Source organism: Pleurodeles waltl, chromosome 1_1 (genome assembly GCF_031143425.1).
Source record: "Pleurodeles waltl isolate 20211129_DDA chromosome 1_1, aPleWal1.hap1.20221129, whole genome shotgun sequence".
Lineage (NCBI taxonomy): Eukaryota > Metazoa > Chordata > Amphibia > Caudata > Salamandridae > Pleurodeles > Pleurodeles waltl.
In genome coordinates, this window is record NC_090436.1 from 859774531 (window position 1) to 859788210 (window position 13680).

At 43.9% G+C, this 13680-nt stretch overlaps 2 protein-coding genes across 9 annotated transcripts in view; one reads left to right on the plus strand and one right to left on the minus strand.

The window, feature by feature from the left end:
- The window catches only part of NAA35 (N-alpha-acetyltransferase 35, NatC auxiliary subunit), a 521214-nt gene that overhangs the window by 277098 nt on the left and 230436 nt on the right, over window positions 1-13680 (minus strand). The window lies entirely within an intron of this gene.
- Window positions 11023-12547, plus strand: LOC138288152 (14-3-3 protein beta/alpha-1-like). The gene has a single exon (XM_069229451.1). The coding sequence runs from the start codon at window positions 11123-11125 to the stop codon at window positions 11894-11896; it is 774 nt and encodes a 257-aa protein (XP_069085552.1). The 5' UTR covers window positions 11023-11122; the 3' UTR covers window positions 11897-12547.

A 13680-nucleotide genomic window follows, 5' to 3' on the forward strand; every position in this document is an offset into this window, starting at 1 on the left:
GGCCATTTCCAGTGGGCAGCAAATTGCGACCTGTCTCATCAATAGTGATGAGGCAGGTCCCTTGTGACACCCTTTTGGGAATTGCAAAGTGTCTGACACCCTGTTGTACATCACATTTTGTGAGTTCCTAATTACGAGTTGCAAAAAGTCGCAATTAGGAACTCACAAAATGTAGCGATAGTAAATGTGGACCTTGGTTCACAGAGAAGGACAAATGTCTGGTAAATGCTGGCATGGCTACTAAAGAGAGAACTTCGACCTGAACTCCTTCACAAGGATGAAAGCGGTCAGAAAAGAGAAGGAGGCCATGATGAACACACAAGAGGGCATCAACCTTATTTATGAGTACTTCCCACTCCGAACAACACAGCAATTTGGGGACTGAGGCAATGCAGGCTCCCTAAATTATCAGAAGAGCAGCATGTTGCTCCTCGGAGGATAACTAACTAGTCATTAGTGGATTAAACACTAGAAATTCTCCTGGAGATGGTGGTTTAACAGTAATTTTTCTTATGGTGTTGTAAGAATCCATCACAGAGGATGGATTGCTGTAAACTGCGAGAGAGGTCACAATCATTGTCACACCTAAACTAAATGAAAACTTTACAAATGTAAAGCCTATTGTTCCTCATTTAAAGTTAATGTAACTATCAAAATGTTCAGTAAGTTGCTGGCTTCACATAACGATTATCGATCTGAGGCATGTAAATCAATGTGCCACCAAAAAAACACTGCTGTTATTCTGCCAACAATGTAAGAGGTATCCATTAAGGATGAACCATGTGATGTGTATACTTAAATGCAGAAAAGGCTGTGAAATTAGTCATCTGATGCTTCCTCTTCCAAATGCGGCATTACATGAACTTCAGCCCTAAATCCATCAAGTGCATGATACTCCTATAGACTGAACCACTGACTACAATCAGGACCAGTATGATGTCAACCGAGATAGGCACGAGTCATGATTGCCCAATAAAACAACTGCATTTTGCCCTCACAATCAAACGCCTTGTGAGCCTACTCAGTAACTGTTCTCAGGCTTATGAACAAATGTTTGTTAACAGGAAAGATAATGTGTTCATGTATGTTGACAGCACGTTTCTATAGCTCAGGGACCCAACACATGAAGGTGGCTTTTCGAGTAGTCCCACTACGCCCTAGGTTTGGCTACATTCACACCTGCTCAGCGCCCGATACCCTCCGTAGTGATGGTGCACTCAACAAATCTGCATAACATACCAAATCTGAAAGTCAAGTACACCTCTTTTGAACTTGAAACTCAAAGTAGACAAATCAATTGCTTTCTACAGGAGACGGTAAGGGTAGACACTCAGGACGTCATAACATCAATTAATAAAATATAGCCAAGCTAGTACTTTGACTTAATGAAGAGTACTTTAATCATGTATAAATGCTACACATTATAATACAAAGGCACACAAATATACCTAGGGAAGTGTACGGAACAAACCAGCGCGGTCTTTAGGCTGCTCCCCACAGCGTACAGCTAGTACTACAAGATTATTGCAAAGCTGTTGCAAGGCTTGAGGGGTACGATCTGTGTTCACACTCATAAGACTTTGAATTACAACAATAATGTAGGCAATTAAAGCTGCCTTTATGCTATCTATTTCAGCTGCCCAATGTCTGTTACAGTTATTGAGGTCCAAATAAGTTTGGTTGCACACTGTATGGTTAAGCATTTAAGTGCTCTTCCTTCCACTCTGTGATGCTAGCAAAGCTGGAGCGCCGCTCCCATTAGCGTGGGTACTCACACTGTCTTCATAGACCAGCAGCACTGACTTTGTCCCAGCCGTGATGACTAACACCATCCCCTCTGTGCTGCAGTAGCATGAAGGTGCATACCCACGCTTCAGAAAAGGAAAATCAATGTGGGAACGTCCTTGCAGGAGGCACACTAACTTGTGCCAGACTTAGAAAGCGATATCTTCTTTGCTGAATTTTCCTCAGATACAAAAACCACCACCCAAACCCAGGGCTGCAGTGATGATCTTTGTTTGGGGTTTGAAGTAAAACCACTGAACGCAGTTGTGATTTTCTTCAGCGTCTAGCGATCATGGGTCCATTTTATTTGTTTCTATCAAATGAAAATTGCTTCCCTCCTACCTTCATGCGTAAACCAGTAAGCACAGGCAAGTCCTGTAAGGACATTTAGTGACCCCAGCTGAATCCTCACATTTCCCACATATGTGAGTAGAAACTGGCCAGCACAGGCAGCTAAAACTTGGCACCTCTAGTGTTGAGTAGAACCTGCACAACAATAATTCCACAGCTTCTAATAAAGCATTTTCAGAGTCTGCAAAGCAGACAGCACCCTGTCGGCAAGCGGATAATCTAGGGAAGCCCTCAAATTTAAAATTGATACAGTCGTTGCATATGTCAACTTGTTAAGAACCGATCAGAAGGAAACTGCAAGTGTAACAATCATGGAGAAAACTTTGGATGAGCCTGCTGTAAGGAAGAACCATATGAAGTTGCTCTTTGTGCAGTACATTGGAGGCCAGAGCTGAAGATGTGGAAGGGCAGACCCACTGGAACAATATAAAAGATTTAGGCCTACCGAAAGACGCAAGGGGTCAAAACATGGTGTCTTTCCTTGAAAGCTTGCTTCAGGAAAAGATTTCCCCAGAAGGGCTGTTCTAACAATTCATTATTGAAAGAGATTTCAGGCTCCCTGCAGCCCCTCTGACCCTGGGTGCGTGTTTGGTGGGGACATAGGCATTGAACTACTTTGACAGGATGTGATCTTACTATCTGGCAGAAGGAATGATCCACCGTTGATGGACAATCAAAGAGTCTTCATTTTCAATGACTACACAGTTGCGATTCAGAACACGTGGCATTTGTACCTTTAGGTGAAGCAGAGGATCTGGCATTTTGAACTGAAAGATAAGCTCATTTCCCAGCAAAGTTGAAGGTATGATGGATGACCAGATAATGTTTTTGTCTCAACATAGTGAGGCTTGTAATTGGATGATACAGTGGGCCCAGGACAGAGATAAGCAGTTACGTGACCTGAAATCTTGTAGACCAGAAAACGCTAAGGAGGAAATACAACAAAAGACATCCGTGCATCACCATACCTTCTTTGAAACAATTAGCTGTGGCTAAAGAGGCCATATTGACTATGGGACAAGAAGGGGTCACCGCCCAAACACCTCAACAACACATTTGGATCTGACCATCAGGGATATGAGGAGGGTGAAGAAGATCTTGATACGGACAGGCCAAAAGTGACTCCAATGACCTCGGACGTGGCCATACTTCGAGATAATCCATACTATTGCAAAGCGGAAGTGTAGATGTTATCGGAAGCATAATGTATTGCAATTGAATAGTTGACAATATATTTATGCTGAAAGGTACTTCTGTAATTGATATGAATCTTTGAAAGGTCAGCTGCAGTATGTAGGTGGTTGTTGAAATAAGCACAATCTGGGTGGGCTCCAAGATGGCACAATAATAGAGATGCCTACACAGCACCCATATCTGTAAGGTTGGAAGCTTGTGGAGTGGTCAAGGCTCTGTTGTGAGCCATGTTGTACCCTGTTACTTATCTGGATCTTTAATCAGGAGATATAAGCTATTGTTTTTTGTTTGATAATAATGGAAATTGAATCAGCTGCTCCTGGGACCGGCCTGGGGGAAACAGTTGGGGATGTTGATTGTTTAGCTTTATTCATAATAAGGCGGCATTTGCACTCTGAAATCAGAGTACCACTCATCAAAGGCTATATTCTGGTGTCCCTGGGGTGTTCAAATCAGGTGTAAAGGAGAAGATGGATGGAACACTTGACCTTTTTAATTCATCTGGGTAATTAAACTATTGCTGAATTCTAAAACTCGGAATAGGCAGAATGGACATATATAATTTACTCACGTGGAACATTAGGGGGTTGGGAACTCCAACTAAGGGACACAACGCGTAGGTCTACATTCAATGACAGAGAACTGACATTGTTTTTTTTTTTTTTTTACAAAAGGCGCATCTTAAGTGAGAAGAGCTTGAAAAGCTGAGATGTAGGTGGGAGGGGCAATTATTTAGTATCACATATTCCTTGTACACTAGGGGTATGCTAATCTGATTGTCCTAGAAGTACCATTAGTGCTGATTAAAAATTTTACTGACGGGGAGGGTACCCTAAAGAGTAAGCTGGATGGGCGTCCAATTAGATTCAAGGACAAATATGTTGCAAACACTGATGAAAACACAAATTTAGATTCTGTTGCCAGGCCCAAGGCCCAGAGTGTGATTTCAAATGTGTTCCTAATGCTGACATATACAGACCATTGCTGGTATTACAGGGTATACAAATGGCTCAGCTGGCATCCAAGTTTGCTACAGGATGCACCAATTTTGGGGTGGCTGACACATTGTGCGTGATGTATCCAGATGAGAGATCATATTCCTATTACTCACACATTCACATGCTGCATGCAAGTATTGACCTGTTCCTCTGTGATTTCCGGACCCAAAGACTGATTGATGTTGGCCTCAGAATATTTAGGTAAAAGATTTTTTGATTACTACCCCCTGGAAGTTGGTGCTGGAAAGGAGAGTACAGTTATCTGAATTCCAAAGTGGCATTTACAGTCGACAGCCCTTTTGGATGCACCCTAGACAGACTCCGGTCATCCTGCAAGTTTGCATTTTTCACTGAGAACTGGGGTACGTCCAGTGAGCCTACAATTGTTTGGGAACAATCCATGGTCACAATAAGGAGGATGTGTTTGAGAATGTTGCACGGAGTCAGGAAAGTGTTAGAAAGAGAGATTGTTTCAATGGAAAACACTGTGCTTGAGCTGAATCTATAAGAGATGAGACCAATCACCCACTATTAACGCAAAATAGGGAACAAAACAGAGAGCTGCTCAACAGGTTGGGTTACCATCATTACATAGCATTCTTAGCTAAGCAACAAGAGGGTGAAACAGCTGGCAGGTTTCTCACCTACTTAATTGGATTCAAGAGGGCATCAAGAATAGCTTCACGGGATGGCTAGATGAGTATGTAATCCCCAGCTGGAAGAGATTACATATTTGGGAGTCCCTGGTAATGGGAAAAGGGTGGTGTGTTCAATCAGAGCATCGGAAAGCAGAGCTGCTGTGGCGTGCTAGAGGTTACTAAATATTGGTGGAAAGGATGACTGGTTTGTACTAACGCTAGTGCTAATGCTTCAACTGTGGATACACCCTATTTTCAGTAGGATAGACTCCACTTCTAGAGGTATGTTTGGATGACATACTCTGGAGGGCTTTTACAGTACTGTATTGCAGCTTTTCTCGACAATTAATTACAGATATCTTCTTGCTGAAGGGTTTGGTGTGAAAGAGATACTAAACAATGCTTCATTCCTGAGGAGTGATGTTAGAAACTTGAATATCCTTCAAAGTTATCTTGGAACGCTCAATTTAAACTGATTCAATTTAAAATACTCCAGAAAGCATACTTAACACCTACAAGGCTACACCGGATATTTAATCCTGGTCCCCTGATGTACCTCCGTCCAAAAAATAGTTGTCCAGACATTTTCATTTTCGATTTGTGTTTTAGGATCATTAGAGAAGTAATTTAGCTTAGGTAGACATTGCTGATCCGGCCCGATTTTTTCTGGACGACATTTTAAAAATGGCAGATGTGTTGCAGTGATGATGTAATATTTTAGGGGCCATGAGACCTATATACTTCATTTTGGTGTCAAAACATAGGTTTTGGGGGTCAAGTAGTCTTATAAAGACAGAAAATAACTCTTCAGAGCAACCCTTGAGCCATTGTCCAAAATGGGGGCTATAATAGAGGAAGAAGAGATGTATATAGAAATGAAACAAATAAGAATGGGTTTTTATCCTTTTATGTAAACACCAATGTTTATGATCTCAATATGAAAAAAAATTATGTTTATTACTCCTGTTTTGGAAACATTTTCATAGTTCACTTTATTTATTTCAGTAATCGCTTGTGATACATTTGCAGAATGTTGAACATTTGAGAAGAGCATATCGACATGGTCATCTTTTTGTAGCATAGGTTTTGCAAATACATGTATCTGTAACTTCTTTGGCTAGAGGCTCTGGAAAATTTGTAAGTTTTAGCACCCCATCAATATCTTCCCAACCAAATTCACATGGATCGTTCTCTACGTATGCATAAAACAAAACATTTACACATCTTCTGATCAAGTAGAACGCTCTTTTAATCCCACCACAGAATATAATGTCGGTGGAGGGTTACTTAGCGGGACTGATCTCTTGAACTCACTGTACTGAAGAGAGTCAAATGTGTGATAGTCAGAACTCGTTTTCCACACACACACACAAGATATTTTTATACATCTTTAAACTCACATTCTTCTTCTGTCTCAGCAAATCCTTTTAGAAACTTCACAGGTTCAGCAGTTAAGGCTCCAAGCTTTGTTCCAATTTTGCTCATAGCGGCATCACCCACAAGAATATGATATGTGTCTTGATAAAAACACAGGGCATCCCAGGGTCAAGTTTCTTGTACAAAATATGAATTGGAACTAAGGGCCTCATTATGAGTTTGGCAGTCCCATCGCAGGACCACCAAACTTGTGGGGAGGACGCCACTGCCATGGCAGTGATACCCCCCTGAGAGTATTACAATTTTTCCACCAGGCTGACTGACAAAGCAGACAGTGCGCATTGCGACGGTGATGGACAGCGGGCCCCTGCACTGCCCATGTTATGGGCAGTGCAGGGGCCCCCATGTGGGCACTGGCGTTCCGCCAGCATTTCCATGGCGGAAAGGCTGGCGGAAAGCTGAGTTGTAATCAGCCAGGCGGCACAGAGTTCAGCATCGCCCTGGATGAGTACAACTTAGGCAGCTGTCACCAAGTCAGGAACCCTGTTCCTGGTAGGGACAGTGGTCTTTAGGCAGGTCCATCTGCCAGGGTTGTAATGTAGCGGTTGGACCACCTTGAGTGGGGCATCCCAACCATGACCACAAGAGTGGTAGTCCAAGGTCCACCATAATCGCTAAAAGGGCCCAAGTGTCTTTTCTCACCTGTTCCATAACCTATCCATAACTCTGACAATCCTTGTCTTATGAACATTACAACAAACCTAAGTAGCATAATAATAACATCTGTGTCATTTGACAGTTCAATGACTCAACTGGAACCATTTCGAACAGCCCACTCAACATGTGGCACAACACGAAGGCCAGCTTCCTCCAATTTGCAGTTATGTTCTTGAACAATATGCAGGATGACCGGATTTTATTTGAGCTCTTGTATGAGCCTGTGCTTCACTGGTTTGGTTGCACCATTTCTATCAAATGTGTTTGTTGGAAGAAGATCATGCGACAGAATGTCCTTGATAAATTCACCCCTTTCTTTCACTACAGCCATCCCTCTTCTTTTTTTTTTGTAACCTGTTTTATAGTGGCTGGTTTGGTCGAAACTCTTACTATGGCAATTACATCGTGGAAATTTAACTTTAGTGATTATGTCAAACGGTTCTTCCTCTTTCAATACAAATCTTTCCTGCTTCAGTTCTTAGTATAGTTTCGATCCATGTTCCAGGACATCTAGTAGACATTTCTTTATATCGTTATCCGCATATTGTTTGGTCACGAAGTTGTGTAGTCACACAGGCTCAGTCATTTCACAGCGGTTTCCTTACTGCTGCATGAAATGAAGAAGGCTGTCAACATCTTTATTAAAATTGTACCCTCTCTCTCCTACAAGTTTGTGGTGAAGAACAGTTTCATGATGGTCCATTCATTTTGAATTTGTCATCTCTCTGAAAACACTGCCGATAGAAAGGACTTCATGGTGAACTAGCTGCCATTGAGCAACATATTCACTTTTACGTGTCTGACCAATAATTCCCTTGGAGCTTTTCTGTGATCTCTGGATCATATGGTCCAGTTTCATATCTGGAGCCACAGCCTTGAACCTTTCCTCTCTGTCTTTCACCACAAGACGTCTTTGGATTAATTTTCTATAGAGATGTGTTTTGCCCTTCTCTAGCTTCTTCACTCTTTCTAAATACCAGAACCCATATCTTATGTAGGTTATGCAATCGAATTTGTGAAAGACAATAATTAGTGACTCCACAGTCTTCAGGTGCAGCTCCCAATCACTTTCCCGATCAGGATGTACCACGTTTTTCACTACAGCTATCATGTGTAAAACATTTCCCCAGTACTTGCAAAGTTCTGATTTTCCTTCACATTCTTTGACAAAATCTACGAACTTGGTTTTCAGGTTTTCTGATCTTGAACTGAGAGTTCTGTGATAAGATAGGCAAAACCTAATATGTCATTCTTGTTCCAGAAAGCATTCCAGTTCTGTGATAGGATATGAAAAAAACCTAATATGTCATTCTTGTTCCAGAAAGCATTCCAACACAATGTTTCCATAGCCTCAGATCCGATGAGCATACCTTGTAACGAACTAACATAATGGGTTCTGCTCAATAATGATTAGACAGTTTTGCTTCCAGAGTTTCAGCCTCAATAAGCCCATTGGTTTTCAGGTTTTCTGATCTTGAACGGAGAGTTCTGTGATAAGATATGCAAAACCTAATATGCCATTCTAGTTCCAGAAAGCATTCCAGTTCTGTGATAAGATATGCAAAACCTAATGTGTCATTCTTGTTCCAGAAAGCATTCCAACACAATGTTTCCATAGCCTCAGATCTGATGAGCATATCTTGTAACGAACTAACATAATGGGTTCTGCTCAATAATGACTAGACAGTTTTGCTTCCAGAGTTTCAGCCTCAATAAGCGCATTGTCTATGCCATATCCACAGAGATAACTACCTGCGCACCGCAATGCAACTTTTATCACGTGGAAAAAGCTCATCATTGGATAAAGATCATCAAATTCTACTGGATTGCTCATAAAATCTCAGTTACAATATGGGAAACACCTTAATTGCCACAAATTGGCAGGATAAGCTGGTCTTCAAGCTGAGCACGCACAATTGTGGAATTTCTTTTTTAGAGCTGTGTATACTGTAGTGTAGTTTGTGACCGGAGATGGTATTACTGGTAAAAACCCAACCTTCTTCAGTGGGATGGTATTCTGGGAGATCTGAGCATTACTTCCAGCACATGGAGGAACTGGTTTTCTTCATCCTTCAGTCCTCACAGAGTAAGCAATATGATAAATTCAGTTAAACCAGCTTTGCTGACCGCAGCATCAGGCAGAAGAAGATGTAACTGGGACATTTTGATGGCTTGTAGTGATTTTGCACACGTTGGCATGGCAGTTGGGTTATAAGTTTGCAGCTTTGTTTGTTTGTTTATGCCTACAGCTGACATAGCTTGTTTTCCAGCTGGTACTTCATTGGTACAGTCTTGAAAAAGCACTATGGCAGAATCATGTGTGTTGGATGTTCCAGACAAAGTAAAGTTGTCTTTGAAATCAAAATTATCAAGAGCAGCAATTGTAAATCCTTTCCTGGTAAAGTGAATTGGAAGTGGTATGCTGTCGGATTACCAAGATTTTACAGTGTGAGCTGCTGACAAGTTCTTGCTCCATACTATGTGCAGGAAGCTGGCGTGGTGTGTGGTGGGTACCTAAGGTAATCAGAAATAGGCACAGAAAAGGTTAGAAAACATTGCAAATAGCAATAACCAAGAGTGACCCTAGAGGGAGCACAAACCATATATTGAAAAAATGAAATGCGAACACAAAACACTCACCTAGGTACGTGGAACGTGAGTAGGGGAGCTGGGAGTACTAGAAAACCACAGAGGCAAGTAACACAGTATCCCCCAGCGACCAGGAAAACTGGAGTAAATCACTGGATTTTCCCCAAACCACCCAAAAGGAGGAAAAAGAAGAAAAGAAGACACCCAGACCAGACTGCAAGAAAACCAGCAGTGGATTCCTGAAGAAAGAAGTCCTGTGGAGAGAGTGGACCCAGTCCAAGAGTCAGAGTGGAGTCCAGGAGGAGTAGGAGCTACTACCCACCCAGCTGTACTTGCAGGAGTTGGTCAACGGTGATGAAGAACAAGTCAGCCCTGCAGCCTTGGAGCTGGAAAAGAGTTCCTGATGGATGCAGTAGTTGTCCCACGCTGTAGTGAAGATTGCAGACGTGTGTTGGTGCAGGAATTCCACCAACAAGCCATGGCAAAGGCAAACTCGCAGTTAGTGGAAAAGTGGTGCGGCTAGGGATCAGCAAGGCCCAGGAGGACTCAATCCAGGAGGGGGAGTTACAGGGGACCCTTAGAGTCGCAGAGAGTCCACAGGAGCAGAGGCAGCACCCAGAGGAGTCCCACAGGACAGGTACACAGGAGTCGCAGAAGGAGCCTATGCAGCACTACAAAAGAGGATCCCACGCCGCAGGAGAACTACGCAGAAGGCTGTGCTTTGCAGGAAGGAGTTCCGGGGGCTGGAGCTACATATCGCCTGAAGATCCCTTAGTGGAGACGCAAACAACCCTTGGCAGCTGCAATAGATGCGGTGCACAGGTTTACTGTACTGCGTGGGAAGGCAAAGGCTTACCTCCACCAAAGTTGGACAGCCGGCAGAGAGGACCAAGAGGACTACTCCAGACCAACCCTGTGATGCCGGATCCACGCAGCTCAGCAGGAAAGAGGATCCACGCAGCTGGTTGTAGGTGCCTGAGGTTTATGGGAGTGACTGCTTCACTCCAATGGAGATTCCTTCTTCTTCTTGTGCAGGGTGAAGAGTTGCAGTCTTCTGAGGATGCACGGTGAGGGAACTGTAGCAAAGCTGGCAGGAACCCTGGATACAATGTTGCAGAAGAGTCTTCCTCGTGGATCTGCAGCTTGTTGGTTCCTGGTGGGTCCAGCCGCTGTTCCGGTGGCCAGAAGTCGAAGTAAAGGTTGCAGAGGAGTCCTGCTGGAATCTTGCAAGCCGAATCTGAGGACCCACCCCCGAGGAAGACCCTCAATAGCCCTGAAATGGGGACTGGTCACCTAACCAGGTAAGCACCTATCAGGAGGGGGCTCTGACATCACCTGCCCTTGTTAGAAACAAGATGGCAGAACCCAGCTTCTTTTTTATCCGCTGTAGCTCAAAGCGGGTCGAGTTGGTGGTGCAGCGCGGAGACGGTGAAGGTCGCCAACCCCGGTGTGTGAATCGCCCCTCTGCCCGCCATGGACAAGGCCGCGGACACCAAGAAGGCCGACAGCCAAGAGCGCCTCGAGCACATCCAGAAGGCCAAGTTGGCCGAGCAGGCGGAGCGCTACGATGACATGGCTGCCTGCATGAAGACTGTCACCGAGGAGGGCGGCGAGCTCACCAACGAGGAGCGCAATTTGTTGTCCGTGGCCTACAAAAATGTGGTGGGGTTGCGGCGATCCGCATGGCGAGTCATCTCCAGCATCGAACAGAAGACCGAAGGCAACGACAAGAAGTGCAATATGGCGCTGCAGTACCGAGAGAAGGTGGAGCAAGAGCTCAAGGAAATCTGCAAAGATGTGCTGCATTTGTTGGACACTTATTTGATACCGAAGTCTGAAAATTCTGAGAGCAAATTCTTCTACCTAAAGATGAAGGGAGACTACTACCGGTACCTAGCCGAGGTAGCATCCGATCAAGCCCGAGAAGATACGATAAAGTCCTCGCAGCAGGCTTATCAGGATGCTTTTGATATCAGCAAGAAGGAGATGCAACCAACACATCCAATTTGTTTGGGACTAGCCCTTAACTTCTCTGTTTTTTACTATGAGATTCTCAACAGCCCTGAAAAGGCGTGTGCGCTGGCTAAAACCGCTTTTGATGAAGCCATAGCCGAACTTGATACCCTAAATGAAGAGTCCTACAAAGACAGTACCCTTAGTATGCAGTTACTTCGGGACAATTTAACATTATGGACATCGGACAGTGCACAAGATGAGGCTGAACCAGAGCAACCGGAAAATAACTGAACTTGTGCATCGGATGTTTCATGATCATTTTTCGGGCCCTCAACTTTAAAAACCTTTTTACATGTCGCCATTCCTTGTTGCTCCACCTGGATTTCTTAAAGCAAAGAAAACCCCATCCGTATGTACGGAAACCAACAGTTTAGTGTATTCACACTCCAGCTTTGGGGATTTCCATGCCTTCATTTTGTGTGTTGTCCTGGCCGTCCTGGTGTGCGGTTACTGCTGTAGAAAAGTATTAATAGATTCACTTCAACTTCCAAACACTTGTGTAGAGGACTAAAGTATCTGGTATTTAAAGGAAGGTGACAATTGGAGCTAGTTTCGGAAAGTGACTGTTTTGTAATTCATTAAGTATATGAACATTTAGTTAATTGCTGCAATTAAACTGGGTGTCTGCACAGCTTTTATTTTCTAATTTTCCTTTTTATGTAGGGTATTATTCATAATTAATACTTGTGTACCCTCAAACAAGACTCTGAAGTTTTGGCCCAACTGAATTTTTGTATTACTGGTTTAAGAGCATAGTTGCCTCTTAACGATTAAGCAAGAGGCCTCTCTGTATGTCGGGCTGCGATACCGGGGACTTTCTGTCTTTTATTTGCTGCTATGTTGACCACCTCCCTCTCCCAATAAAGTCTCACTTACACTCCTGCCTGTGGTACTGGTATTAACTTTTACTGTGTATTCTAGGCAGCAGCATGCATCTGTCTACATGAAAGGATTTCTGGCAACACATGAGGGCATGTTTTTGTACTGGAAAACAATTAGATATTCAGCACTAAAATAACACGTTGTGCACATGCTAAAACGTGCCAAGTTTGTCCAGTGACTGATTTGGATGTCGACCACTATTGTGTTTTGCTGACTGTAGTCCCAGAAAGCCGTGTGAAAATGTTTTTCCCCATGTAACGGCTGACGTAACAAAATAAAATTGCATTTTATAAAAAAATAAAAAAAATAAAAAAAAGATGGCAGAACCCAGGGAGCCTCAGGCGGAGCTCTGAGCACATCCCTTACGGTGGTGATGGACAGGGGAGTAGCCGCTCCCCTTTCCATTGTCCAGTTTTGTGCCAGAGCAGGGACTGGTGTGGACTGGTTTATGCACGAAGGGCTTCAAATGTGCCCTTCAAAGCAAAACCAGTGGCTTGGTGAGGCTACCCCTCCCAAGCCAGTCACACCTATTTCTAAAGGGACAGGGTTTAACATCCCTCTCCCAAAGGAAATCCTTTGTTCTGCCTTCCTGGGCTTGAGCAGATCAAGCAGCAGGAGGGCAGAAACCTGTCTGCGGGGTGGCAGCAGCTGGGGCTGCCTGGAAAACCCTGTAAGACTGGTGGCAGCAAAGCTGGGGTCCTCTAAGGAGCCCCCAGAGTGCATAGAATCATACAACCAATACATGCAAAAGTATTGGGGTATGATTCCGACATTTCGATACCAAACATGTCTAGGTTCGGAGTTACCATTATATAGCTGGACATAGGTAGTGACTATCTCCAGTACACACATAAAAGGGCATCCCCGCACTCACGAAGTCCAGGACAATAGAGCTAGGGTTCGTGGGGGCACCTCTGCTAGTGCAGGGGTGCACTCACACACAGGTACTTGCACCCTGCCCTCTGGGCGAGGAGGGCCTGCCGTAGGGCTGACTTGCAGTGACCTGGTAGTGAAAGGGTGCATGCAACCTTTCAATGAGGCTGCAATGGCAGGCCTGCAGACCACTTTGCATGGGCTCCCTATGAGTGGCATAATACATGCTGCAGCCCATAGGGATCCCCTTGGACCCCAAT